Here is a 27,841-nt window from a genome sequence, read left to right as displayed (position 1 = left end):
GCGACATATTTTTCACTCATCAGATCAACAGAAGTTCATCAGACAAGATTTCCAAAGATGTGGAAACCAGGAACTTTCAAATACTTCTACCGAGACTGAAAAATAGTACAGCCCGCTTTAGAGAACCACTGGCTCTTGTCAAACTGGAGATGCACATTTTTTATGACACAGCACAAGGCTATTCCATGTAAGCATTGTTTCTATAAGAAAAGAGTGAATATACTGAAACACCCACTGATAGGAGAATAAAGAAAATAAAAGGTACTACATTTATTTTGTACAATACAGTGGTTACAAGTAACCAGATCTATCTACACATACCAATATAGAGCCCCAAGATATATGTAATAAGCGAAAATACAGAATACAGGCAGCTTGATATTTTGTATCAAGACCAGAAACACCAGAACAATACCATTGTTTAAAAATACCAGAACAATACCATTGTTCCCTTATGACACTAGGTGGCCACGTGAAGGATGGATGGGTATGCGGACTCGCGGTGCTGGCTGTCTCTGTAGAGAACAGGAGGGAACAGGGCAGCAACAGCTGTTTAAAGGGACTTGGCTTACATCGCAATGTGTTATTTCTTTTTTAAAAAAAAGGGGGGGGTATATTACTTCTGGGTGGCAGGGATGTGGACGTTTATTATCTGTCCTTTTTGGTTACTTTCCAACTTTTCATCTGCAGTGAACTTCCTCTGCGCTCAACCACATGCTCTGCTCCAGCACTGGCACGAACACAGGCAGCGCCGGGCACGCTAAGGACAGCATGATCCTGAACTTGAAATATGACTACACGTGATTTTAGCCTTAACTGACAGCCTCAGTCCTACCCTCTGTGAGCTGAGACTCACGGCATCCATCAACATGATAATTTAAAAGCAAACTGCGTGGAAAACACGTTCTCCATTTACATGAGGGCCTCAGAGTGACCCATCTTTTGTACAGAACTAAGGTAACCAAGCTCCCTTTTCTCCAGTGCCATCTGGTGGAAAAGAGAGGAAACCTCATTTGTACCTTCCACAAAAAAGCCACGGTTCTTTTCAGGGAAGCCCCTCTTTTATTCTGGGGCTACTGTGAAGCAACCGTTTACTTTCTTTAGTGCCGTCTTCAAACTCAATTCTTCCGCCTACAGCTTAGCTAAGAAAGATCTGCTCTCTCCTCTTGCTCCGCTCAGATCCCTTCCTTAAAATTCCGTAATCACATGCTTCTTCCTGCGAGGCTGTCCTGCAACCACGACCCACATGCATCTGCATCTCAGACCCTGCAGCGCAAACAGTTCCAACGGCTGCTTTCTGTATTAGACATTTAGTGTCGTCTGCTTTTACATGAACTATGACGGCAAGCATTTCTCCTTCAAAGGACTTTTGGAATATAACATATTTTCACGTAAACATGGAGTGGAAATTACAAGTAGTTCCCTCTTCCAAGGACTGGATGAGACAGTAAAAAAGAAAACATACAGTATCTTACCAAGAGCCAATGAAATAGGCCAGATTTTTCAGACATTAAAGAAAAATACCAAAAAAGCCAGGACATTAAAAAAGCAAAAAAACCCACAGTAACAGGATTATTACTCCCCCAGTTTGCAATACTGAGTTCCTTCATCCATTTACAATCCAGAGATGTCACTGAGCAGGGCGGTAAAATTACCCTGGAAAATTCCAACTGTACTCACAAAGAAGAAGTCAACTCTCAATGGTTTTCCGTTAGTGTTTCATGTGGCTCTGAGTCCACTCGAGCTTTATAGCCTGCTCTAACGGACAGCTTTTTCACTGTTTCCAAGCCTGCATCAGCAGAGAGTGGGAATAAAGCCAAAGGCCCCCCTCAGAGGCTCACATTTGTTAGATTTCGATGCAGACTTAAATCTAGTGAATTTTGGTCACCCCGGTCAGGTGGCCCTGTAGGTTCACACACACACACTGGGTGGTTGGTTTCACTACTCCTTTCTCACAGTTTATGATAAAGACACTCATCCCTGTATTGGGGCTGACTGATGTGAGTTCGGACCTGCTCAGGGTCACCGGGAAGGAACACTTAAGGTCGGTCAGGAAATAATCCAACAGGCTTCTCATGTAGGCGCCGTGACTCACAACTAAGACACTGGCCACTAACCCTGGAGCGCCGCTGTCCGAATTAAACGTGGAGGCACAGTTTTTCCCTAAAGGAAATATCTCTGCCAAAGAACTTTCCAGACAGTCGCTCGGGGCTTCTTGGGAAAACTGTTCATTCTGACCTGCTTCTTTCAGGATCAGCTGACAAAGAAATTCAAAGAAGTCTTTTCCACGCATCTTCACCTACAAGGAAAGAAAAAAAAAGGTGAAATAAAGTGACATTAATGACTGTTTTAAGACGTAAACAGAACTGAGTTTTTCTATGCGTCAGCGTCCGTGACTACAGAAGCAGATGGACAAAGGCGAGTAAGATACAATGACTAATTCCTGACTTCAAAGCACTTGGAGCCTAGCTGGGGAAATCTACAAGCAAACAGAAGCCCATAAAATATCGGGAAACTAGGAATACCTAGGAAGCTGCATCGGGCACTTCCGTTCAATTAGAACAACAAGGATAAGAAGCCTTCCCTCACTAAACTAATACAAAGTCTTTACAAGAAATTTATGAAAATTAAAAATGGTGGGGGGGGGGAAATCACCAATAACACAACTCAAAAGCAGAACACTCCAGAGCAACGCAAGCAGGGCTACAATGTCACTTAGAGCTGCAGGCGCAGGAGAGGCCTGATGGTCTTGCCACCCAAGTTGTTGGGTTTTGCCCACCATCCCGCTGACCAGCACCACGCCTGCTTCACCGACTCCACTGCCACTGCGAAGGCTACTCTGCTCCCTTTTCAAGGAGTTTTCTTAACAGACCCATCTAATAACCCATTTCCTCAAATCCATTATCGATAATGACTTAATAAACAAGAAAGGCAGGACAGCTTAGAAGGGGAAAAAATGGTATGATGCAGAGTTGTTTTGTGAACCAAACAACTTCCAAACTGCTTAGCTACAATTCAGAAACATCTTGCTTACGCGACGAGTCAAGATCGCAGCTACTTTGACGTTGGCACGCTCATGGACGCGGCGACTTTCCCCAGGGCTACGTACCTGGTCCAAGGTCTCTCCTCCGGGCGGTGTGAACACAGGGCACTCCTGCCCAGCTGCTTTGGCCATGGCCCTTAGCTCACTCAGCGGCGAGCCTTCTGCAACCCCATATTTCTGCAATGATCCAACAGACAAAAAGGCCTCAAAGGAATTTGCAATACAACAACTAAGTACATGTTTATGGCAAATTCAGAACAATCATTCCGGAGATGAGCTTAGATTTCTTTGGCTTACTTTATCCTATCTCCTCGGAGAAAATGCAAACCCAGATCCATGTGACTTCAAAGCTCATTCGTTTTTTAGATTCATAAAAATTGAGTCTCAGCAAAGGACACGCAAGTCACAAAGGAAATGCAAATGGCCAATAAACATGGGAAATCTACCTCACTAGGAATCCAGACTGTGAAAACTAAAATGACACCTTTCGTAAGTTATTAAATCAGAAGACCACAGAGATCACTAACAGCCAGTGTTGATGTGGGAAAAACTCTCTCCTAGATCATTCATGCGAGTATGAATTGGCACAGATTTTCTGGAAGGAAATGTAGCAATACATACAAAAGTCTTTTTAAAAAGTCCACACTCAGCAATTCCGTTTCTAGGAAATGTATGAGATATGTGTGTGAAGGATCAACTACGAAGATGTTTATATTTTAACATTATTTACATCAGTGGAAAATCTAGTCACAGCCTAGATGTCCTAAACTAGGTCAGTAAGTAGTAGCTTGGTCACACACATGATGCAACAGCAATGCCTTAAGAATACAGAGTCGTGAATTATGTGGTCATATTGATGTGCATTTATGGGCACTGAAAAACACAGTACGTGAGACAAGCCAGTTATAAAACAATGCACAGAGTAGGAGTTCATTTCGAAAAACACATACACAAACAGACAGACAGACAGATAAAAACAGGCAAGAAGGAAAAAGGCAGGGGCACACATACCAAAACATTCAGTGTTTGTGTGTGGAAGAAATTTTAATTGTATTTTTTTCCAAAGTGTTCTTAGTTTTAATTCCCTACAGTGACAATGGATTACTTGCATAAGAAAATATTGAAAGAGACAAATTGTCACTTAGGGTTTGCACCGATGATGCCAAAAGATTCTAACACCACCATCAGATAAGAAATCCAATAGTGAAATACTACTTTTTTATAAGAATACATGCACACTTTACCAGCTGCTCTTCCAATCTTCAAGCCCAATTTCTTACACTCTTAATTATATCTGGAGCAACCTAACGATTACAAAGAGGGCCATTAAAAGCCATCAGTTGCTTTGTTTTCACAGGAATGGAAGCATCCATTTGTTGAATACTCCAAACGCTTTGCTGGGGCAGTTAGGAGGAGAGGACGGGCGGCTGCACAGCTCCCACCCTTGCTGAGACCGCGGGGTGGTGGGGATACCAAGCAACTGCAAGTGGAAAAGTGCCGAGATGGAGAGAGACTGACAGATACGGCAGGGATGTCTAATCTGGACTCGGGAAACCACCGAGGGCCATAGCCTCTGGCGAGTGGAAGCTGGCCAGGCCTGGGAGCAAGCATTCCAGGCAGAGTGGAGGACAGATGCGGAGGTTCAGTGAGCACAGGGTGTTCGGGAGATTCCGGGAAGAGGCTGAGAAGCGAGTGACCAGCGGCCCAGAGCACGGACTCCAGGCTCAGAGGCCTCAGTGTGAATCTGAACTCTGCCACGAATGAGCTCTGGGACCCTGGGCCTGGACTTGACCTCCATGTGCCTCGGTTTCTGCTTCTGTAAAACGGGGGTTAAGAAATGAGGTTTTTACATCTTCCCGGCACCGGGGTTCTTGTGAAGATGAACAAACCCGCGGCTCTTGGAACAGTGGTGGGATGCGGTGAGCGCAGCGCCAATGCCCACTCATGTGACCGCTAAACCCAGGCACTGAGCACCCGGCAAGGGGCAGGAGGCAACAGATCAGACCCCGCAGCTCCCAAGAGCCGGGTCAGAGTTATGACAACTCCTGAGGGTAGAAGAGAAGCAGTGAACCCGTTTATACAGGGGTGTGGCAACCAAATTCTGCCAAGATTACCCTGGCTGCGGCGTGCAGATCAGACTGGGAAAGCAGGAGACTCGCTGTCCCAGCGCCCCAGGCGACAGGATGCCGAGCGGCAGCAGGAGGGCGGCGGGGGGCTCGCAGAGACATGAAGCATTCAGGAACTTCTCAGAGGCTGAGCGGACGAGACGAGGACAGGATGCGCAGTGCGAGAGACGGTGAAGAGCCGGCAGGAGGGTTTCAGCCACTGCGTGAAGCAGGGCCACGTGGAGAGGGGGGCGCATTCCACTGGCCGGATGCGGCCGCGGGGCAGCTGAGCCACAGGCGGCTCGGTGTGTGTGCGCAGCTCAGGGAAGAGCCGTGGACTGAAATCACTGCAGAGGACGAAGTTACCCAGGAGAGAGCACGGATGGAGAAGGGACGGCCCAGCCGCTGACAGCGCTTTCTCCTTCACGTGATGGCGGGCCCTGGGCAGCGTTCCACTGAACTCAGGACATTTTCTTCTTTTAATCTATTCAGATTTAGTTTTGGGGATAGGTGTATTTTTCGTTTTGTTTTGGTCGCGCTTTATTTTATTTTTTTGGCCACAAAGCGCGGCTTGCGGGATCTTAGCTCCCCGACCAGGGATTGCACCCGCGCCCTCAGTGGTGAAAGTGTGGAGTCCTAACCACTTGACCGCCAGGGAGCTCCCAGGACATTTTTCTTTAACAACGTTCGAGCACTGGCTCCTGGGCACACAGTGAGCCTTTCCAGGGACAGTTTATGCTGGAGCTCTAGCCTATACGCTGAACTGTAACAGTGAACACACGCAAGTTATGAAAAGCAGTTCTTTGAAGATGCCCTGGCCATTCTGTTACATTTCCCTCCAGGGGTAGAGGAAATCACAGGGCTGACAGGACAGCAACCAGCTTACACGTTAGTATTATAGAGTGCGCTAAAAACACTGCTCGAGGAGGAGACTTGGGGCCAAATCTCAGATCTGAAATTGCCGTCTTTTAGCTAAATCACCGTTTCAGGAAGATTCATTTCTGGTGAAGTATATAAAGTTGGCATAAAGAAGTCTATTCATGCTTATAATTATGGGGTAGGATTAGGAGACTGGGAAGAGAACTTTTCACCTTTAACTTTAAACTCTTCTGTACTAAGTTCTCACAAGTATGCCTTGCTTTTATAATTTAAGATGCCTCTTTCCTATGATTTTAATGATCAAAAAAGACACTATTTATGAGAGTAAGTAACAGTGACTGCCACACAGTAGATTCTTCACGTAATAGCTGATATCACATCCCTAGCAGGTAGGCATTTAATTTCTAGCCATGGGATAAACTGAGTTGGTTTATTGATAATTTATGGTAAAAGAACAATATGTAAGTTACTTACCCTTTCTCGAAGTCTTGAATCATACTTTACTGTCATATGTTTGCAAAATTTGCTCTTCTCCAAAATTCCATGCACGGTCTGCAAATCAAAAGACAACTATCTCTTTTCTCATAAAAATAATCATTCTTGGGGAATTCCCTGGTGGTCCAGTGGTTAGGACTCTGCACTTCCACTGCAGGGGGCCTGGGTTCGATCCCTGGTCGGGGAACTGAGATCCCACAAGCTGCACACGCAGCCAAAAAAAATATCATTCTGGGAGTGTCAGGATGCTAGCATAGGAAGTCACTGAACCCACCTCCTCCCGAGGACACGGAAAACCCCGTAAGGCTGACAGCAGATTTTCCAGTAGAAACCTTACCGGCCAGAAGGGAGTGGCATAACATACTCCAAGTGCCGAGAATTCCAACCAAGAAGCTTTTCTCTACCCAGCAAGGTTATTCAGAATTGCAGAAGAGATCAAGAGTCTCCCAGAGACAAAAGCTAAAGGAGTTCATCACCACTAAACCCACCCTAGAAAGAAAGAAATATTAAGGGGGGAATGCCCTGGTGGTTCAGCGGTTAAGAATCCACCTGCCAATGCAGGGGACATGGGTTCGAGCCCTGGTCCAGGAAGATCCCACATGCCCCGGAGCAGCTGAGCCCGTGCGCCACAACTACTGAGCCTACATTCTAGAGCCTGCGAGCCATGACTACTGAGCCCAAGCGCCTAGAGCCCGTGCTCTGCAACAAGAGAAGCCACCGCAATGAGAAGCCCGTGCACCACAACGAAGAGTAGCCCCCGCTCGCCTCAACTAGAGAAAGCCCGCCCACAACAGTAAAGACCCAACGCAGCCAAAAATAAATAAATAATTAAGTTTATTAAAAAAAAAAAAGAAATATTAAGGGGACTTCTTTAAGCTGAAAAGAAATGGCACTAATTAATAACAAGAAAACATATGAAAGCAAAAATCTCACTGGAAAAGGTAAATATATAATAAAGGTAGTAGATCAATCACTTGATGAAAGACAAAAGCAGTAAAGTTACAATAATTAGCTAAGGGACGCATAAAATAAGAAGATGTAAAATGTGTCATAAAAGGTACAAAACATGGCAGGGAGGAGTAAAAAGCTAGTTTTGGAATGTGTTCAAATTTAAGTTGCTACCAACTTAAAACAGGCTACTACTTATACAGGATGTCATATGTGAACCTCACAGTAACCACAAAGAAAACATTTACACTAAATACACAAAAGAAAATGAAAAAGGAATCTAAACATAACGTTAAAACCACCAAACCACAAAGGAAGAGAGAAAGAGAAGAAAGGAGCAGAGAGAAACTACAGAAATAGCCAGAAAACAATGAACAAGACGGCAATAAGTACATACCCCTCAATAATTACTTGAAAGGTAACTCAACTAAATATGCCAATCAAAGATACAGACTGGTTGAACAGATTTAAAAAAGAGCCATTTATGGGCTGCCTACAAGTGACTCACTTCAGAACAAAGGACACACACAGACTGTAAAAAGATGGGAAAAGATATTCCATGCAAACAGGAATGAAAAGAAAGCTGGAGTGGCTACACTCATATCAGACAAAGTAGACTTTAAAACAAAGATTGTAATAAAAGACAAAGAGAGCATTACATGATAAAGGGGTCAATCTAGCAAGAAGATATAATTTTATAAATGTATATGCACCCAACAGAGGAGCACCAAGATATTTAAAGCAAATATTAATGGACTTAAAGAGAGAAACTGAGAGCAATAGAATAATAGTAGGGGACTTTAGCACCCCACTTACACAAATAGGTAGGTCATCCAGACAGAAAATCAGTAAGTAACATCAGTCTTAAATAATGGATTTAATAGATAAAAACAGAACACTCCATCCAAAAGCAGCAAAATATTCTTAAATGCACATGGAACATTCTCCAGGACAGATCACACATTAGGTCACAAAACAAGTCTCAATACATTCAGGAATACTGAAATCATAACAAGCACCTTCTCTGACCACAACTGTATGAAACTAGAAATCAAGCACAAGGGAAAAAAACCCAGGAAAAACCCCAAAAATGTGGAGGTGAAACAACATGCTACTGAACAACCAATGGATCATCGAAGAAATCAAAAAATACCTAGAGACAAATGAAAACAGAAATACGACATACCAAAATCTATGGGATGCAGCAAAAAACAGTTCTGAGAGAAGTTCACAGCAATACAGGTCTACCTCATGAAATAAGGAAAACCCCAAATGATCTAACTTTACACCTAAAGGAACTAGGGGAAGAAAAGAAATAATAAAGATCAGAGTGGAAATAAATAAAATATAGACCAAAAATAATAGGAAAAGTATCAACGAAAATAAGGGCTGGTTCTTTGAGAAGATAAACAAAATCGACAAACCTATAGCTAGACTAACCAAGAAAAAACAGAGAGGACCCAAACAAAAAAAATCAGAGGTTAAAGAGGAGAGGTTCCAACTGATAACACAGAAATACAAAGGATTGTAAGAGACTACTACAAACAATTATATGCCAACAGATTGAACAACCTAGAAGAAATGGATAAATTCCTAGAAATTTCCATGATTTTAAGACTAAATCATGAAGAAATAAAATATATGAATAGACTGATTACTAGTAAGGAGACTGAATCAGTAATCTAAAGTCTTCCAACAAAAAAAAAGCCCAGGACCAGATGGCTTCACTAACCACCTGGAACGCTACAAAACATTCAAAGATTTAATACCTAACCTTCTTGAAATCTTCCCAAAAACTGAAGAGGAGGGAAATTTTCCAAACACATTTTATAAACCCAGAATTACCCCTGACACCAAAACCAGACAAGGACATCACAGAAAGAACTATGGCCAGTATCCCTGATGAACATAAGACGCAAATATCCTCAACAAGATATCAGCAAACCGAATCCAACAATACATTAAAAGGACCATAAACCACGATCAAGTGGGATTTATTCCAGGGATGCAAGGATGGTTCAACATATGCAATCAACTAACATGGTACACCACATTAACTGAAGGATAAAAATCACATGATCATTTCAATAGATGCAGAAAAAGTATCTGACAAAATTCAACACCCATTTATGATTAAAAAAAAAACAACTCTCAACCAAGTGGGTATAGAGGGAACATACCTCAACATAATAAAGGCTATATATGACAAGGCCACAGCTAGCATCATACTCAATGGTGAAAAGCTGAAAGCTTTTCCTCTAAGATCAGGAAGACAAGGATGCCCACCATCACACTTTTATTCAATATAGTTTTGGAAGTCCTAGTCACAGCAATTAGGAAAGAAAGAGAAATTAAAGGCATCCAAATTGGAAAGGAAGAAGTAAAACTGTCAGTTTGCAGATGACATGATACTATATGCAGAAAATCCTAAATACTCCATGAAAATACTATTAGAGCTAATAAGTGAATTCAGTAAAGTCACAGGATACAAAATTAATATACAGAAATCTATGGTGTTTCTGCACACTAATTAGTGAACTATCAGAAAGAGCAATTAAAATAGTCCCATTTACAGCTGCATCAACAAGAATAAAATACCTAGGAATAAATTTAACCATGGAGGTGAAACCTGTACACTGAACACTATGACACTGATGAAAAAAACTGAAGATACAAATAAATGGAAAGATATTCTGTGTTCATGGACTTCATGGAAGAACTAATATTGTTAAAATGTCTATACTACCCAAAGCAATCTAGATTTGATGCAATCCCTATCAAAATTCCAGTGGCAATATTTCACAGAACTAGAACAAATGACTCTAAAATTTGTACAGAATCTCATAAGATCCCAAATAGCCAAAGCAATCTTAAGAAAGAACAAAGCTGGAGGAATCATGCTCCCTGATTTCAAACTGTACTATAAAGCTAGAGTAATCAAAACAGTATGGTACTGTCATAAAAACAGACACATAGATAAATGGAATAGAAGAGACAGCCAAAAATAAACCCACGTATATATGGACAATTAATTTACAACAAAGGAGCAAAGAACATACAATGGAGGAAGGACAGTCTCTTCAGCAAATGGTGTTGGGAAAACCAAGCGGCTACATGCAAAAGAGGAGACTACACTACTATCTTACACCCTACACAAAAGTTATCCCCAAATGGATTAAAGACTTGAATGTAAGGTCTGAAACCATAAAGGCCCTAGAAGAAAACACAGGCATTAGTATTTGCAATGTTTTTGTAGATCTGACTCTAAAGACAAGGGAGCAAAAATAAACAAGTGGGACTACATTAAGCTAAAAAGCTTCTGCATAGCAAAGGAAACCATCGTCAAAATGAGAAAGCAACCTATTGAATGACAGAAGATAACTGCAAATCATATATCTAAGGGATTAATATCCAAAATATACGGTTGATCCTTGACTATGGGCTTGAACTGCACAGGTCCATGTATCCATGGATTTTTAAAAATACATACTACAGTACTACACGATCCTCAGATGTGGAACCGTGGATACACAGGGCTAACTGCAAAGTTTTATGCAGATTTTTGACTGCAAGGAGGGTGGGAGCCCCTAAGCCGCACATTGTTCAAGGGTCAACTGTATAAAGAATGCACACCAGTCAACTACACCAGAAACCCAAACAACCCCGTTAAAAAATGGGAGAGCATCTGATTAGACATTTTCCAAAGACACACAGATGGCCAATAAGCACATGAAAAGATGTTCAACATCACTATTGTGGAAATGCAAATTAAAACTACATGAGCTATCACCTCACACCTGCTGGAATGGCTATCATCACAAAGACAAGAGATAAGAAACGCTGGAGAGAAAAAGGAACACTTGTGCACTGTTGGACTGTAAATTGGTGTAGCCACTATGGAAAACAGTACGGAGAGTCCTCAAAAAATTAAGAATAAAACTACCATATCACCCAGCTATTCCACTTCTGAGTTTTTGATTTTGTTTTTTTTTTTTTTTGGTCGTGCCATGTGGCTTGCAGGATTCTCAGTTCCCTGACCAGGGATTGAACCTGGGCCATGGCAGTGAAAGCCCGGAATCCTAACCACTAGGCCACCAAGGAACTCCCCCACTTCTGAATATTTATCCAAAGAACACAAAAACACTAATTTGAAAAGCTATATATACCCTTATGTTCATTGCAGCATTATTTGCGATAGCCAAGATATGGAAACAACCTAAGTGTCCACTGATGAATGAATGGATAAAGAAGATGTGGTAGGACTTCCCCGGCGGCGCAGTGGTTAAGAATCCGCCTGCCAATGCAGGGGACACAGGCTCAATCCCTGGTCCAGGAAGATCCCACATGCCGCGGAGCAACTAAGCCCATGTGCCTCAACTATTGAGCCTGAGCTCTAGAGCCTGCGAACCACAACTATTGAGGCCGCGTGCCACAACTACGGAAGCCTGTGTGCCTAGAGCCCGTGGTCCGCAACAAGAGTAGCCCCCGCTCACCACAACTAAAGAAAACCAGGGTGCAGCAACAAAGACCCAACGCAGCCAATAAATAAATGGCTTGTTCGTAAATAACATTTTATTAGAACTCAGCCATTTATGTATCATTTATGGCTGCTTTCACAGTACAATGGCAGAATTCACAATTGTGACACAGACCATACAGCCCACAAAACTTAAAAATTTAACTAACTAGCCCTTTACAGAAGAAGGTTCTAGTTCATTAGTTCTCCATTCAGGTGTGTCTAAATTGGTTTTAAACCCATCCATTGAATATTAATTTCAGTTATCTTTTCAGTTCTAGAATTTGCATTTGGTTCTTGTTTATAATTTCCAGTTCTCTGCTGAAATTCTCCATGTCATTTTTATCTGTGCATTCAATGATTATTTTAAAGGCTACATCTGATAACTCCAGATACCGGATAAATCGTGTGGCTCTTTCTGCTGCCTTTTGTTTTTGCTCATTTTTGTTCATGTTTCCTTCTCTCATTGTGTACCTGGTTACTCTGACAAGAGACACTGTATTTGCAAAACGGTAGAAATCACTGAAGTCCATAGTCTGCCTTGTTTTTTAACTCCCTTCCAAAAAAAATCAGACACTGTTTTACATGGTCAATATTTGTTTATATTTACCTATACCTGTAACAATTTCTTTTGCTCACTATTCTTTTCTGAATCTCAGACATCTCTTCTTCAATTATCCTTTGAAAGTTTCTTTCTAGCTTGTTTGTCTGAAATGTCTTCACCTATTCTCTAGAAAATGTTTTGCTGGTATAAAACTCTAGATTAATCTTTATTATCTCTCAGCACATCTAATTACTGTTGCTATTGACACATTTGTTGACAGTCTAATATTGGTCTTTAATGGATAATGTTTTTTCCTTCACAGTCTTTGGAGTTTTGCAATATTGCTGTAAGTGTAGATGTGTGGGTTTCTTTCTTTAATTCTGACTGGGATTTTTTTACACTTTCTGGATCTGATATTTTGCTATCTTTCAATAATTCTGTAGTTTATTAACTGTGACCTCTTCGAATATTGCCTCTTTCCCATTCTCTCTGATACTTCCTCTCGAAAGACGACAGACCTTCTCATCCCATCCGTCTGTCTTAGTCTTATTTTTAATCTATTTATCACACTGCACTACACTTCAGTTGCTATCTTACATTTATCTATAAGCAAGTGACCATTTCAGCTATATCTAGTCTATAATTTAGTACAGCCACTGAGGTTTTCATTTTTGGATAAACTTTTTCCATATTTTAAGTAAATTTTATTGAAGTATATTTCAAGCGTACAGGTCACTGAGCTGTGACAGATCTAAGTACCGCCAAAATCAAGACAGAGAAGAAGTCTATCAGCCGAAATGATTCCTTCGTGCCCTTGCCAGCCAATGCCTCCCACTCCTGGCCCCCGGCCCGCACTACCTGCTTTATGTGCTCTAGAGTCTCATGTAAATGGAATCACACAGTCTGCACTCTTCCACATCTGCCTTCTTTTGCTCAGATACTGTTCTGGGGACTCCTCTGTGCTGCTGCTCAGGTGTATTCCACTGTATGAATATACCATGTTCATCTATCCATTCACCTACTGATCAACACACGGGTCGTTTCCACTCTCTGCCCATTACAAATAAAGTTGCCATTAAAGAGTTGTGTACAAGTCTTTGTGTGGACATATATTCTTACTTCTCTTGGATAAATTTCTGGGATTGAAACTGCTGGATCACACAGTTAGTGTATGTTCAACTTTCAAACCGTTTTCCAAAGTAGGTGTCCCATTTTACATTCTCACCAGCAACGTCTTGAGTTCCAGGTGTTCCACATCCTTTATCTTTCTAATTTTAGCCATGCACACGTTGTGTAACGGTATCTTGCTGTGGTTTTAATATGCGTTTCTGTCGCGATCAGTTATCTCACCTGTTTACTGGCTTTCCCCATATCTCACTTTGTAAAGCGCCCGGTCAAATTCAAACCTTTTGCCTATTTGTCTAATTACTGAGTTGGAAGAATCTTATATATTTATACAGCTAAGAGATATATATTGATAATACATACATATGTGTCAGATATATACACATATATTACATACATGTAACACAACGTTTACAATTTTCTCCCAATCTGTGTCTTGTTTATACTTTGTCCCAAGGTGCCTTTATAAAGATCTTCCCCGTTTCCTTATAGAATTTTCATAGATTTAGCTTTTAGATTCGTTCTATGAACACCTGCAAGTTAGTTTTTGTGGACTGTGTGAGGTGAGAGTCACATGTCATGCTTTTCTGCTTGGATGGTCCATTGTTTCAACACTCTTTATTGAAAAGACCATCGTTTCAACCACGGAATTACCTTGGCACCTGTGTCAAAAGCCAACCGACCAAAAAGACTAAACGAAAACAACTGACCATATAAGTGAGGGTCCCTCAACTTGTGCTTGAAAGAAAAAGTCTTTATTTTGCCTTAATTTTTGGAAGTATTTTCACTGGGTATGTATTTGGAGATTTTTGAGTCATTATTTCTTCAAAATCTGTCTTTTTACTTTCATACTCACCCTCATGCTTCTCCCCACTTCCCTTCTGAGACTTCAACTACATGTATATTGCACTGCTTGATACTGTCCTCCACGTCACTGAGACTCTTCACTTTCCCTTCTTAGTCTTTTTTTCTTTCCACAGTTAATTTTGGAATGTTCAGTTTCCACGTCTTCATGTTCACTGACGTCCTCTTCTACAGTGTAACCTACAGTTAATCCCACCCTATGAAATTTTCATTTCAGAATACTGCATTTTTCACCTGTAGAAGATGAAATTTGGTTCTGCTGTCTCCTACTTCTCACCTCATGCTCCTCTGAGGACAGTTTAGCCTCACTATTAAGGTGTAATATGCTCTCTGTATCCAGCAAAGCCTCCCCTCGCGCTGGTGGGAATTCTGACTCCGCACCCTGTGTGAGCCCCAGGAATTGAGTGGATGACCGCCACCCGCCAGGGACCTTTTCCCTCCCGCCCGAAGCCGTGTTTTCTGCCCTCGTGCAGTGTCAGCCACACGTGTGCAGATTAACCAACCGTCCAACAAAGAATCACGGGGATCCCTACACATGTCTATTGAGTTTTCTCTGTGCAGCTCTCTCTCCAGCACTCTTCCCCACAAATTTTAGTTACTTAAACGCCCCAAATTCCAAGCTCTGTCCCCTCAATCACTGAGACCACTGTCCTCTATTTGGCTTCTTCTGCCAGAGTCTGGGAATTGCTTCAGCTGGAAAACCAGGACGATCAAGGGCTCACCTGTTTTGTTTCACTTCATTCGGGGATCGCAGCCCACGCTGCCTGGGGTCCAATGTCTGAAAACAGTTGCTTCACAGATTTTGTCCTGTTTTCTAGTTGTTTATGGGGGGAGGCTACATTCCAACCCTGTTATTCCCCCATGGTTGCCACAAAAGTCTCCTCCCACCGACCTTTTAGAAGTTGATTTGGTTCTTTCTTGAATCTCTGGGATCATTTTTATAGTAATCTGTTCCTTAAAGATATTTCACACGTCTTTTATTTCTTTAGAGTAACACAGTTGTTTTTCAAACTGTATCTGGGTTCTAAAATCTGACGTCTCTGTGGTGTTTCCACTGGCTCTCTCTCACGACACCTTCTTTGCCTTTTTACAGGCCTTTTGTTAGACGTTTTCCCCAAGCTACTCTAACTTAAGAATTACCACAATAAAACAAAGCACAAAAGTACAATGAAGGGGAAAGAAGTAAGTTCTGTCAGGGAGAGGAGGGCTGGGGATGACGTCTCGTGTGAGTTAATTCCCTGCGGACTCTGGCACGACTGCTGAGACTCTTGACTCAACGGCCTCAACCTTGCCTCTAAGCTCACCTGCTTTGTCCTCGTGAGGTCGCTGGAGAAGATGTGAGTAAACTTCACGTTGTTAAGAAATATGCCAGCAGCAGCCGCTTGTTTAAATCCAGTTTCTGAAAGAGGCTCATCTATTCCTTGTCCTGTGGTATTAAGAGAAAGAAGAGCAACATTCTCTCTCTCTCTATATATATACATGGGATGCAATAAAAATCACACCTAAGAGAATATAAAGGGCATTTACCTATATTTTATTACAAGATTCCCTTGGGTACTTTTCCACGTAACTTTTCAGAGAACTGAAAGCAAGCAAAATTCAGCTAGGATCCTGTAAAAGCTCTTCTGTATCTCCCAGAAGAATGTGTGTCTGGCGAGAACTGGGTAATGAGGAGGCTGCCCCGAGCTCTCCCCCCCACATCGCCCATCACTTCACCACGTGTTTTATTAATGCTGCCCCTACCTTACGTTTTCAGCTCAGCTGCTGCATTTGGGCAGTCGGATCATCACCTAGAAAAGTTTTCCTTCTTTATCTCCACTGTCTGAATTCAGTAACGTTCAGTATCGCAAGTCATTCTCAATAAACGCTGACAAGTCTTCTACTAATTTAGAGCAAGTAACAGGTCAGCCAATGACTCAACACACAGGAAAATAATCTGTCATGAATGAGAGTTGGCAGAAACAACAAGTAACAGATTTGGAACCACTAATACGTCAGACGTGTAAATCAGCAGAGACTATAAACAGAGTCACAAAAATAAGCGACAACAAGCGATCAAAAACCAGATAGCTTTCCAAAAGAACCAGACAGGTCTTTTAACAGTGAAAAATGGAATTGCTGAGGAGGGGAAAAAAACATCCCTCAGTGGATAAAAGGAGATTCATTAAGCTGAGAAGCTTCACAAGCCCAAAGGCAGGGCTGAAGCTGGCCCCTGGCACAGACACGAGGAGACAGAGGAGCACAGATGTGTCAGAGACACGGAGAAAGGACGAGGATTCCTGAGCACATCCAGTGGGAACTCCAGAAAGACAGGAAAGAAAATGGAGAACAGAAGTGAGGGAACACATAAAACTATGTTTCCGATGAAGGAAACACAGTGTACACCAAGAAGGATAAATTACTAAAAAAAAAAAAAGTACCTTCCTAGATTTAGTAAGAGAAACTGTAGAATACCAGAATAAAACACAAAGACTTTAAAAGCAGTTGCAGAGAAAGACAGATACCCGCGGTGGGACACCATCTGGATGAGAGAAGACTTCTGAAGCCAGAAAGCAGCGGACGAATAGCTGCCAGGAGCTAAGAGAACTGTGAGTCTAGAACTGTCTGGACTAAAAAAGACTGAGGAGAATAAAAACAGAATTGTCTGGAATAGAATCAGTTGAAACGATCTTTACCACAAATTGATTTACACAAGAGGACTTTTCAAAAAAGATGTTTCAGGAATGAAGGTCTGAGACGCAAAAGAAACGGTGAGGAGAGAAACTGGCAACTACCGATGTCAATCTAAACAAACACTAGGTAACAAATTAAATAATAATGCCTACACTGCATGGTTAAAAAAGGACAGGACTGAACAGCAGCACACACTTTGTATTTTTTCAGGAGAGATGATATTTCTCTTACACTTTGTTAGGCACAAATGGTAAAGATATAAAGGCAACCATCAAAAGGATAGAGATGGCTTATTTTGAGGCCAGTAGGGAAAGTAAGAGTGGGCTGGATAAAGAGAAGAAAAAGAAAAGCAGGCACCTAAGAAGTAAAGGACTAGATAAAGAAGGGAGAAAAGAACCACAAAGGATAAGTCCAAACACACCAGAAACCAGAGTCAATGTGGACAGACCACTCTCACCAGTTAACAGAAAGATCATATTTCTTTTCTTTCTTTTTTTTTTTTTAAAGAATCAGAATCAGCTGCCTACCATTTACAAGGTAACACTTAGGACATCAGTACACAGCAAGGTTGAACGGAAAGGGATAGGAAAATATATACCAGGCAAATCCCAACCCCAAACAGCCGGAGTTGCCATATCACTCTCAGAAATGCAGACTTTATGACAAAAGTCTTAGTAAGGATTGTGAAGATCACTATAAACAGTCAGTGTTCCCATTCACCACGAAGACAGAGCAATTTTAAAACTTGTATGTGCCTAATAAATTAGCCTCTAGCTGCATAAAAGCAAAACACATAAAGCACAAGTTGACAGAACTTCAGGTATTAAAGCATGAGCTGGCCATCACGCGGGAAATTCAACATATCTCACTCATAAATTGACGCTTAGCTCATACAGGCAAATGAGTAAATTTACAAAATTAGTAAAGTATGGAAGATGTGAACAACAAAATCAAGGTCAAGTATTTGATATAGAACTCCACACCCAACAATTAGAAAACAGATTTTTTCTCAAACACACAGTAGTAGGTTTATAAAAACTGACCATGCTAACCAATTTCAAAGACGTATTATCAAATAAACCATATTGTCAGAACACAAAGCAATTACAGTGGAAGCCAATCACAAAAGATGAAGAACAAAACCAAAAAGCCCATTCATTTGGAAATTTAAAAAACAGTTCTAAATAACTCATGGGTCAACGAAGAAATCATAACGGAAATTTAAGATACTTGGTGCTGAATACTTACCAGATTACTACAAATCAAAACTGCAGGTATGTGACAAAAAAATGGTACTTAGAAACATATAAGGCTTGAGGGTTTTAAAAAAAATAAAAAGGAGGCCATAACTTAAAGAACTAAGCATCTAACTTCCAAAGTTAGGAAAACACAAAACAGACCTAAAAAAACAGGTGTGAACATGAAAATTTTATTCATGTTTTACCGTCAGCTTCGAATGAAATGAGACCAAGGAGCAGGGCCCACGGACAAGGCGGTACTGTACGTGAGCCCAGAGGGTGCTCTGGGTGGGGCCCAGGTCAATGGGAAATAGAGGTGCGTTTAATTATCAGACTGATTTCCAAAAGAGGGAGGCAAGCACACAGGGTATGAAAATCAGCTTCTGCAAACCCCAGATGTCCCTAATCCAAAAATATAAAACTAAATGCTTGTATAATCCAAGCAGAGAAATAGCACGTCTAGCTGAAAGATATTCTTTAAAAGCCAGGCCAGCTGGATCACAGGGAGATTAAAAGATCTGAACCCAAATTAACAGAACAAGGCAGGGGGCAGAGGACAGTCTATTCAGAATAAAGTAACAACCCCATGTGAGAACAGGGATTCTCTTTTTAAACCATTTCTTTGTTACTACTAAAAATAATATAAGTATCTTAGCAGAAAAATACCATTAACACCAGCCAGTAAATTTTTTGTTTCCAAATATGAAATCATTTAAAATCCTGGCAGATACAGTTTAAGACACCTAGACTCAACGTAAGTCCTTAATCAGCTTTGAGCTGCCCACGACCAACTTGGAGCACTGTTCTTTACATCTAATTCACTCAGGAGACTCTTGGTTACCATCTGCTCTGATCATATTTCTGTGACCATGATGATTTAATACCGTAATCCCAGTTCACAGTCCAGAGCGGCCCCCGGTCCACCCTACCCCACCGGATCTGATTAACCCATATTTCACATTAATACTAACAGAGAGAGCTAAAATAAGAGTCAGAGCATACCAACCTTGAAGGATTTTCTCCTTGTTAAGTCTTGTTTCTCCACTGAAACAGGGAGGGAAAAAAGCCTTTATTACCAAATTAGGTTATTTTTGAAATGAGGGGAAAAAAATCAGCAACAAAAGGTAATGATACTTGTAAAGACAGCATATTGTACAAACGTCAGAATCTAACCTGTAAAGATAAAATTTATTCTAAACTACTGTCTGCAATCATCTATTCTATGTGCCTAATCGATAAGCTAAAAATTTCAAATTGCCCCAAATTCAAATGTATAGATCAACAATCTTAAGTGAACTAAAGGTAGAAAATGCTATTTTAAAAGTAGTATATGTATGTATAAAAAATTTTTGTTAAATAATCTTCTTAAATATGTTGATCAAAACTACTCCCACAGGCATCGGGACCAAAACACAACAGCTGGTCCATCGGTCCGTCCGCTGCGCTGAGCGGACAGGCGCGAGGGACGGAGAGTGGAGCGCAGACCCGCAGACCCCGGCCCTGCCTCCTCGGTCCTGGAGCTGCTCAAAGCTGCTCCACTTTGCAACACCAGGGAATTACAAAAGCAAACCCAACCCACTCTGAAGCAACCCGGAGAGCGATGGGGGGAAGTGGTGTCCCAAAGCAACTGGATTGAGGCTGGAGGGGGAAGGTGAGGGTGAGGGCACCTGGACCAGACCAGACAACAGAGTGCAGGTGGGAGCTGGCGTGTGCTGTGCGCACACTGGACAGAAAACTGGAAACGGTGGGGGGAAACACCCCACAGGCCTCTTCAGATCGAGTTATCGCCTCATCTGGAATCAACTGTCCCCACAGCCCGCGTCCACACCCTTTCATGTCGGTGAGAGGTGAAAATCCGTGAGGGGAAACCTCGCTGCCATCTTTCGGGCCCAGGAGCAAGACTGCTTGGCGCTACACTCACCTGCTGGGTTAAGCTCAATGCCTCAGCTTCCTCATCTGTAAAATGGGGATAATAAATGGTCCCAACCTCACAAGATTCTCGGGATGATTGGATGAACACAGGTAAAGCACCCAGAACACTGCTTGGCTTTAGGAAGCACTCAGTAGCTGTATTTAAAAGTCATTTTTGGACAGATGATATAGATATCCAAGACTTAATGCATTTTTAATCTTTTAAAAATTATGAAATAAATAGTAAATAATATAATGATAAAGCCAGCAGGCACATAACACCACCCAAGTTAACAGATCACTGCCGGCCTCCAGGACCCCGTCCCTGTCCACCACGATGTCCTCCCTCCCCAGCGGATCCCCTGCCAGGACTTCTGCCCGCTCAGGTGCTCACCTTTCCTCTTCGCTTTCCTGCCCACGTGCGGCATACATTAGTTTGCCTGTTGTTGAACTTTACAGTGACTTGCTTCTTACTCTACGTGGTTTTCTGTGTTGCTTCTTTTGCTCAACATTTTGGGAGATACCCCAGCGTTGCTGAGTGTGGCCGTACTTGATTCTCGTTTTTACTGTGTAAACTCCACTGTAAGGATTTACTACAATGTAGTACATGGTTGGCTGTGATAGACACTTAGACTGTTTCCGGTTCCGGGCTACACTGCCATGAACATGTTTGTTCAGAGCGCAGCAGACTCTCTAGGGCAGTGGTTCTCAAAAGCATGGTCCCTGGACTTGCATCACTGGCACTGCCTGGAAACTCACTGGAAATGCAGTGTCTCAGGCCCCACCTGCCCCCAGACACACTGACTCAGGAGCTCTGAGGTGGCAGCCCAGCAGGATCTGTTTTAATAAACCCGCCAAGTGACGCTGATGCGTGCTCATGTCTGAGATCCACTCAAGGACTGGTAAGCAAGTCTTTCCGTGAACCAAGTTCTGTTGGAATACAGTCATGCCCATACGTTTATTTATCGTTTATGACTGTTTTCACACTCTAATGGTGGAAATGATCAGTTCAGACAGACCATGTGGCCTGCAAAGCCTCAACTATTCGCTCTCAGGGGTCTGTTGACCCCTGCCTAGGGACCCGTGCCTAGCACGGGAACTGCGGGGCCATGGCGCATCCAGCTTCATTCGATAAGGCCAAAGTGGTTATACCAGTCGCGACCCCTCTGCAGCGTTCCACATCCTCACTATAATGTGACAGCTTTCAATTTGTGCCAAGATGGAACCTGAACAGTTTACCTCACCTTGACTTTAATTGGTATTTCCCTGATTACCATGAAGGCTCATCACTCCTGCTTTGTTTTTTACGTGAAGCAGTAGTTTAAAAAGAAAAAGATCTCGCGTGGGACTGATTCACTCAGATCCAGAAAGGAATGCCATCAGACCTTGGTCGGGATCACAAACTCGCGTCTCTGCCCCTTGCTTATACCTTGCCCCTCGTTTATAAAAACAGGGGTTTTTCAACCTCACCTAGAGCACAGGTTCTCAAACTTGAGTGTGTCTCAGAATCCCCTAGGGGTCTTATTAAAACACAGAGCGCTGGACCTGGCCAAAGTGTTCTCATTCTTCAAGACCCAACACAGCCAGATGACTCCTTGAAGTAGCTTTCCCTCTCCAGCACCGTTCCCTACCGCCCCATCCCCTTTAACTACCCCAACTGTGCGCTCCCATTTTCCCGGCACTACTGTGGTTAGTTACCTTCTGTACTACGCTAGGTAACTTTTGTAGTCGTGCATCTATCCTGGCCCCAGTTCCTTAAAAGGCACGGCCAGAGGCTGCATCACCCTAACATGCCTGGTCCCTGGAGAAAATCCTGGGAAATAACAGAACCTCAGTGTACATGCTCTCTGGATGGAGGGTCATCTGGAAATATCCACCAAAATGACAAGTCTGTTTACCCTTTGATTCAGCAGCCCTATTACTGGAAATGCTTGCATTCATCTAGATTTAAAAGAATATTTGCTACAGTATATTTCTAACAGCGAAAGATGGTAAATAACCTAAATTCCCTTTAGCAGGGAACCCGTTACTTTCACAAATAAACAGTGGGATATCTACCTGATGGAATTCGATGCGGCTGTGTCTGCGGGAGAGTGATTTACGTAAAGAGATGGAAAAATCATCAAGACATATTCAGCAGAAAAAGCAAGGTACAGAATAATATACAAAGATTGCTACCTTTTTAGAAAGGCAGGACAGGGACTTCCCTGGTGGTACAGTGGTTAAGAATCCGCCTGCCAATGCAGGGGACACAGGTTCGAGCCCTGGTCTGGGAAGATCCCACATGCCGCGGAGCAACTAAGCCCGTGTGCCACAACTACTGAGCCTGTGCTCTAGGGCCCGTGAGCCACAACTACTGAGCCCTTGTGCCACAACTACTGAAGCCTGCGCGCCTAGAGCCCGTGCTCCGCAACAAGAGAAGCCACCTTAAGGAGAAGCCTGAGCACTGCAATGAAGACCCAACACAGCCAGAAATAATTTTTTAAAAAAGAGAGAAAAAAGGAAAGAAAAAGAAAGGCAGGACACAAGAGTAAACGTTTGCATCTGCACGAGAGATGCCGGGAGGATGCAGAGGCTGTGGTCACCTGCAGGGTGAGAGGACAGAAAACTCAGGAGAACTGTTCTGACTTCTAAACGTGTGGATGTAGTGGCTTAAAAAATATACGACAAGTGAGTGAAATTACACAGCACGACTAGCCACTCACGTGCCAGTATTATCATTCTTGAGGTGAGTATTAATAAAAGATGTCTCGCAGCATTCCAAAACCCATTCAGAATCGTATGAAATGGATATGAAAGAGATTAAGCTCTGCGGTTCAGATGAACAAAGCATCCAGGGAAGTGATGGGGAAGGCACTGCTTCTCATACAGAAAACAGTTCCCAAACACTGGATCCACTTCCTGTCTGTCTCAGCCTCACAGTCTTGCTGAGACCAAGAATAAAAGGGCTGTGCTTCACTTCTGTACGAGTGACATCCTCTTTAGACAATGGCTTTGTAACCAACTCAATTACCAGCAAAATTCAAAGAACGCCTCCAATCCCATATTTACTTCTATACGGGAACCTCAGAAGGTTTTGCCCACTTACTGTGGATCACAAGCTCTCTCGCTCATTGTACAAATTGAAAATCAAGGGTGAGAAGAAATTTAATAATTACGCTGGACCAGGTCTTTACAAATCACACAAATGATTTGCCAAGATGATAACTTTTTGTATGCTTACTGCAAAGGTAGCTCAAGATTTTAACTTAATCCCAATAGCTGATTTGAGCAAGGATTCAGAATAAAACATTATATCATCAAAATGGCATCCTATTAAAAAACGGAATCCCAGTACTTCGATAATTTGTAACAGTGCTGCCCCAGCATCTCACCAATTCCAGCCAAAGGAGAAACAGCTGTAATATAATAGAAGATTTCCTGTAGCTGTAAGTCAGTGGAGACTGCTGCAGGCGTTAGTGCATTATTAATAATCACTCGTGTTCTACGGGGCATTTTTTGCTTTCAAATCACTTTATAAACATTATAGTGTAAGAATCTAGGAAGAGAATTTTTTTTCCAAAAATGTGCACAAATAGTTTTACAGCTTTTATCAGCTTTTTCGAGGGTCTGCACAAATGCCTGAGGCAACTGTTTAGCTTGTCTAGGGAGTGGGAAAGGAAAGTGGGTGGCTAAAATAGGTTTACTATTAAGCGAAACTTGGCTTGTAGCAGTGGCAGGGAAGGCAGGGGGAGTGGAAAGGTCAGAGGAGTGTATTTTAAAGGAGTCAGGAATAACAGCACTCATTCTCAAAACCTGCAGTGTGACTCCCTTCCAAGACAGACGCCCGACTCCGTGAGAAGGCACTTAGGCCAGGAAGTCAAGTCTATGACCGGCCGTTTAAAGGCCCACAGATATGCACCATTTATTTTGTGGATTATCATGCTGTTCTCCCCTTAAAAAGACACGTTATTTTGTTAGTTCTGGTGTGTATTCTATAGCGTTTCTCTAGAAATCATATAGAAAGCTTAATTTCCCAATCACATCCTTTTTAATAATTCAAATTCCACGGACCAGTACTCGGTTTGCTGCAGCAGAGACAAATCATGGGAAGTCAGTATATATTTGGGGCAAGTTTTCAAAAGAGATATGCTTTGGTGTACACAGGAATGGAGTGTGCTCACCTAATATTTAATCATGCATATACAGCTTTAACCTAATTCCTCCACACCAGTTAATTCATTTGAAAATGGATTAATAATTTGAAAACATAGAAGATTTCAAGCACTAGTAACGTGGAGAGTTTCACCAGATGGTCTGGGGGCAAAAATGTAAAATACTCAATTCGTGATATATCTTTGTCTGTATGTAGATTAGGCCTAGTTGCATAGGTTCTCCCAGTTAATCAACCCTACTCCCAGAAAACAAATATCACAGTAACATAACAATTACATGCATCTTGATAAAAGCTGACAGATGATCCAATATTCATTTGGCCTCTGCTTTATTAACAAACAGAACAATGACTAGCATTCATGAAGACTAAGTGCCGACAGAGGCAGAGTAAGAAAAACCCATCAGTTTTGCTGTCAATACCTACACTGATTCAGCATCTTTTTTCGAAGCACAGGCTCCGGACGCGCAGGCTCAGCGGCCATGGCTCACGGGCGCAGCCGCTCCGCGGCATGTGGGATCCTCCCGGACCGGGGCACGAACCCGTGTCCCCTGCATCGGCAGGCGGACCCCCAACCACTGCGCCACCAGGGAAGCCCCATGATTCATCATCTTTAAGTAGTTAAAAGGAAAGGAAATTTTCTTTGTAAAAATGTTGAAAGAGCTAGCTAAAAACGGAAGTGAAATGGGATGGTTTTGCAGGCAACCAACTGCAAACTCCTACAAAGAACCTTTCAAGGGAACTAGGGCCTTCGATGTGCCGTGTGGGTGATGGCAGTGACGACCTGCAAATACTGGGGTTCTCAACCGTGCTGCTCTAACGCCACCAGATGCTACAGCTCAATCAGACTAGTAGACTTGAAGTTTGAAAGGTGGGGTATTCTGTTCCAAAAATGATACAACTGGTAGCTCTCCCTTTCAAGTATGATGATGAAGACCAACACACAGATGGTAACAGCACAGATTCATAAAGGATTTGGCTGAACTTAAAGAAACTGCATTTAAAAAGTTTTCTTGCATTATCCAAAAATTATCCAACTCTTAAACACACAGAGTTTCAAAGCGTTTGACAGAGTCAGGTAAGAGAAAACTCAAGGTAAATTCCCACTATTGTGCTCAATGATTCAATCTTGCTGATTCCAGAAAGAGTCATTACGTTGAACTCTGGTGATCAATCAAGTTTGAAATTGTTTCTTTTCCTGAAAGAATCATCAATTTTTAGCTTTGAGAACTCTGAAGGAGAAAACTAACCCTATCAATTATTTCAACACTTCCTTTGCACTTTCCCATGAATAAAACAGAGCAAAGTAAACTATTCTTATCACTCTTCATGGTTATATCACAGGAAAGAAAACGTAGCCTCTGAAATGGCTGATATATTCAAGCAACCTACAAACACTAGGTTTTAACTCTGTAAAATTGGAGGCAGAAGGGCATAGTATATAGTTAAGAGGATGGGCCGCAGATCTGCTGCCTTGGTTTAAAGGCCACCACCCCAACTTGTCATGTGACTATAAGCAAGTCACATGCCCTCCGTGTCTGTTTCCTCACCGGCAAATTGAGAAGCCAGTCTTTACCTCACCAGACTGTTGTCAGAATTTAATTACAACAGTGCCTGGCACATACTAATTTATTAAGACTTATTTTAAAATTAATTCCTCATAGGAATTCTATGATGAATTCATTTTAAAAATCAAGCCCTTTTTAAGAAGCAGGGAGGGGATAAAATCCACACTCATGTAACTATTGTTTATTAAGAAACTAAATAGGGATCATCTTGTTTTTCAAGGGGTGGTTTTGTCCAGATTTTCCACAACTTCTGAGTGGCAATTATACACCAGGCACTGTGTCAAGGCATCCAGAAACTTCAGAGGAAAATGAGGGCAATCAAGACGCTAATTCCTGTTCTGCCACTGACTAGCTGGATGACCTTAAGAAGGTCACACGACGGTCATAAAGCCTTCTAAAAATGGAGAGGGGTGGGGTGGAAAGAGAGGAGCTCGATTTCTAGCTCAGTCATTAAAATCCTGTGAATCCTAACGGAACAACTTCAGATGGTTGCCAAGATAATCTTCCTATAAAGTAAAAACAGGACCAAAGACGATAGCAGCTAAAGTCAGCTTGACAAGGTTAGGCCATACTGCTGTTCTCCACAAGCTCCACGATGTCAAAAACGGCATCTTAGTTACCTGTAACCCTGTAACCCTTAGTTACCTGCTGACACACAGCACCTACTCAGAATGCTGGTCCCATTAACCATACACACAAATTGGAGGACTCACTGCATCTGGATCAGAGCTGTCCTTACAGAAACAAAAGTTAGTTAATTCTCAGCTATATTTCTCCCCCTCCACTGTGCTATACGCTTCACCTTTCTGACATTTCATTATCACGCTAACCCAGTGAAGTGGGTCCTATCACTTCCGCCATTTTATAAATCAGGAAACTGAGGTCGTAGAGATTAAGTCGGTAAAAGGAAGCCCAGGTTACAAGGCTCCTAGCTGGAGCCCAGATTCTAACCTACGTCGATCTTTCTCGAAAAATCTGTGCTCCTGACCTCCCTGAATTCCACCTCCCATTAACACCGGGCCAAGAAGAGTCGAGAAGGAAAAAGGAAGAGACGTAAAGACTTGTCAGCATTTAGCTCCCTGTAACGTTATATGATAAAACATATTTATTCGGGGCGATGAAGGCGGCTGAGAGCAGGGCGAGGCCCCCTCTCCTCCCCCAGCGACAGAAGATCTGCGGAGAAGAAGCGAATCTCAGACACAAGCCTGGGGGGCCGAGGCGACCGAGGGGACAGGGACGGAGCCGTCGCAGAGCCTGGAGCGGAAAAGTCGGCCCCGGACCAGTCACTCTGCAGACCCTGGGGGACCGGCCGGGGGCAAACGCGGGGCCCGGGAGGTGCGGCGACAGGGCTGTCTCTTCCGCTTCAGCTGCCACCCGGAGACGGGGGCCCTTGACACTCACTCCTCCCGACCTCCCTGTCCCCATCGAACGCGGGACCGCTGCCATCTGACACCTGGCTTCCCGCTCAGCTTCGCTGGGGCAGGAGGGCCGGTAGGGGGTAACTCACAGGAAACACCTTGAAATCGCCAGGCCGAGCCTCGGAGGAGCAAATGGGACGGGCAGGGCGGGGCGGGTGCAGATCTTCGGTCCCCCAGCCCAGCCCGCAACACTCCACGGAGGGGAAAGGGCAGCCCGCGCCGGCCATACTCACTGCCGGACCACTGTCAGAGCGAAGCGCGTCATCCCGCCGGCGCCAGGACAGAGCAAAGCAAAGGCCGCGCACGCCGCCCGAACCGTCACCCGCACTCCGCACAAGCCAACCGGCACTGCGCCCGCCGC

At 42.9% G+C, this 27,841-nt stretch overlaps 1 protein-coding gene and 1 non-coding gene across 3 annotated transcripts; one reads left to right on the top strand and one right to left on the bottom strand.

Moving 5' to 3' along the window:
- Positions 1-238: 238 nt before the first annotated feature.
- Positions 239-27,841, bottom strand: TIGAR (TP53 induced glycolysis regulatory phosphatase). Of its 2 annotated transcripts, XM_022577340.3 has the most exons (6): positions 27,714-27,841; positions 19,437-19,474; positions 15,824-15,945; positions 6,502-6,579; positions 3,110-3,220; positions 239-2,299 (listed from the first exon to the last, which is right to left on the bottom strand). In XM_022577340.3, exons 1-6 carry the CDS (start codon positions 27,743-27,745, stop codon positions 1,871-1,873), a joined length of 810 nt encoding a protein of 269 aa, XP_022433048.2. In that variant the 5' UTR covers positions 27,746-27,841; the 3' UTR covers positions 239-1,870. The 2 variants fall into 2 exon arrangements, with proteins under 2 accessions (XP_022433048.2, XP_089776282.1); XM_089920156.1 differs by lacking the exon at positions 15,824-15,945 and having other exon boundaries at positions 27,714-27,781.
- On the top strand, positions 6,637-6,709 carry TRNAG-UCC (transfer RNA glycine (anticodon UCC)). The gene has a single exon. It is a non-coding gene; the product is annotated as a tRNA-Gly (tRNA).

This window comes from Delphinapterus leucas, chromosome 11 (assembly GCF_059928025.1).
Source record: "Delphinapterus leucas isolate spDelLeu-1000000601 "Yukka" chromosome 11, BTC_Dleu_Yukka2, whole genome shotgun sequence".
NCBI lineage: Eukaryota > Metazoa > Chordata > Mammalia > Artiodactyla > Monodontidae > Delphinapterus > Delphinapterus leucas.
Note: the sequence above shows the minus strand (reverse complement) of the source record. Positions and strands in the feature narration are given on the sequence as shown.

Coding starts and splice junctions, on each gene's coding strand:
- TIGAR (XM_022577340.3), bottom strand. CDS start 27,745: ATGACGCGCTTCGCTCTGACAGTGGTCCGGCA. Junction 15,946..19,436: donor CAAGGAGAAAATCCTTCAAG/GTTGGTATGCTC, acceptor TTAATACCACAG/GACAAGGAATAGATGAGCCT. Junction 2,300..3,109: donor GAGGAGAGACCTTGGACCAG/GTACGTAGCCCT, acceptor CTTTCCTTGTAG/GTGAAGATGCGTGGAAAAGA.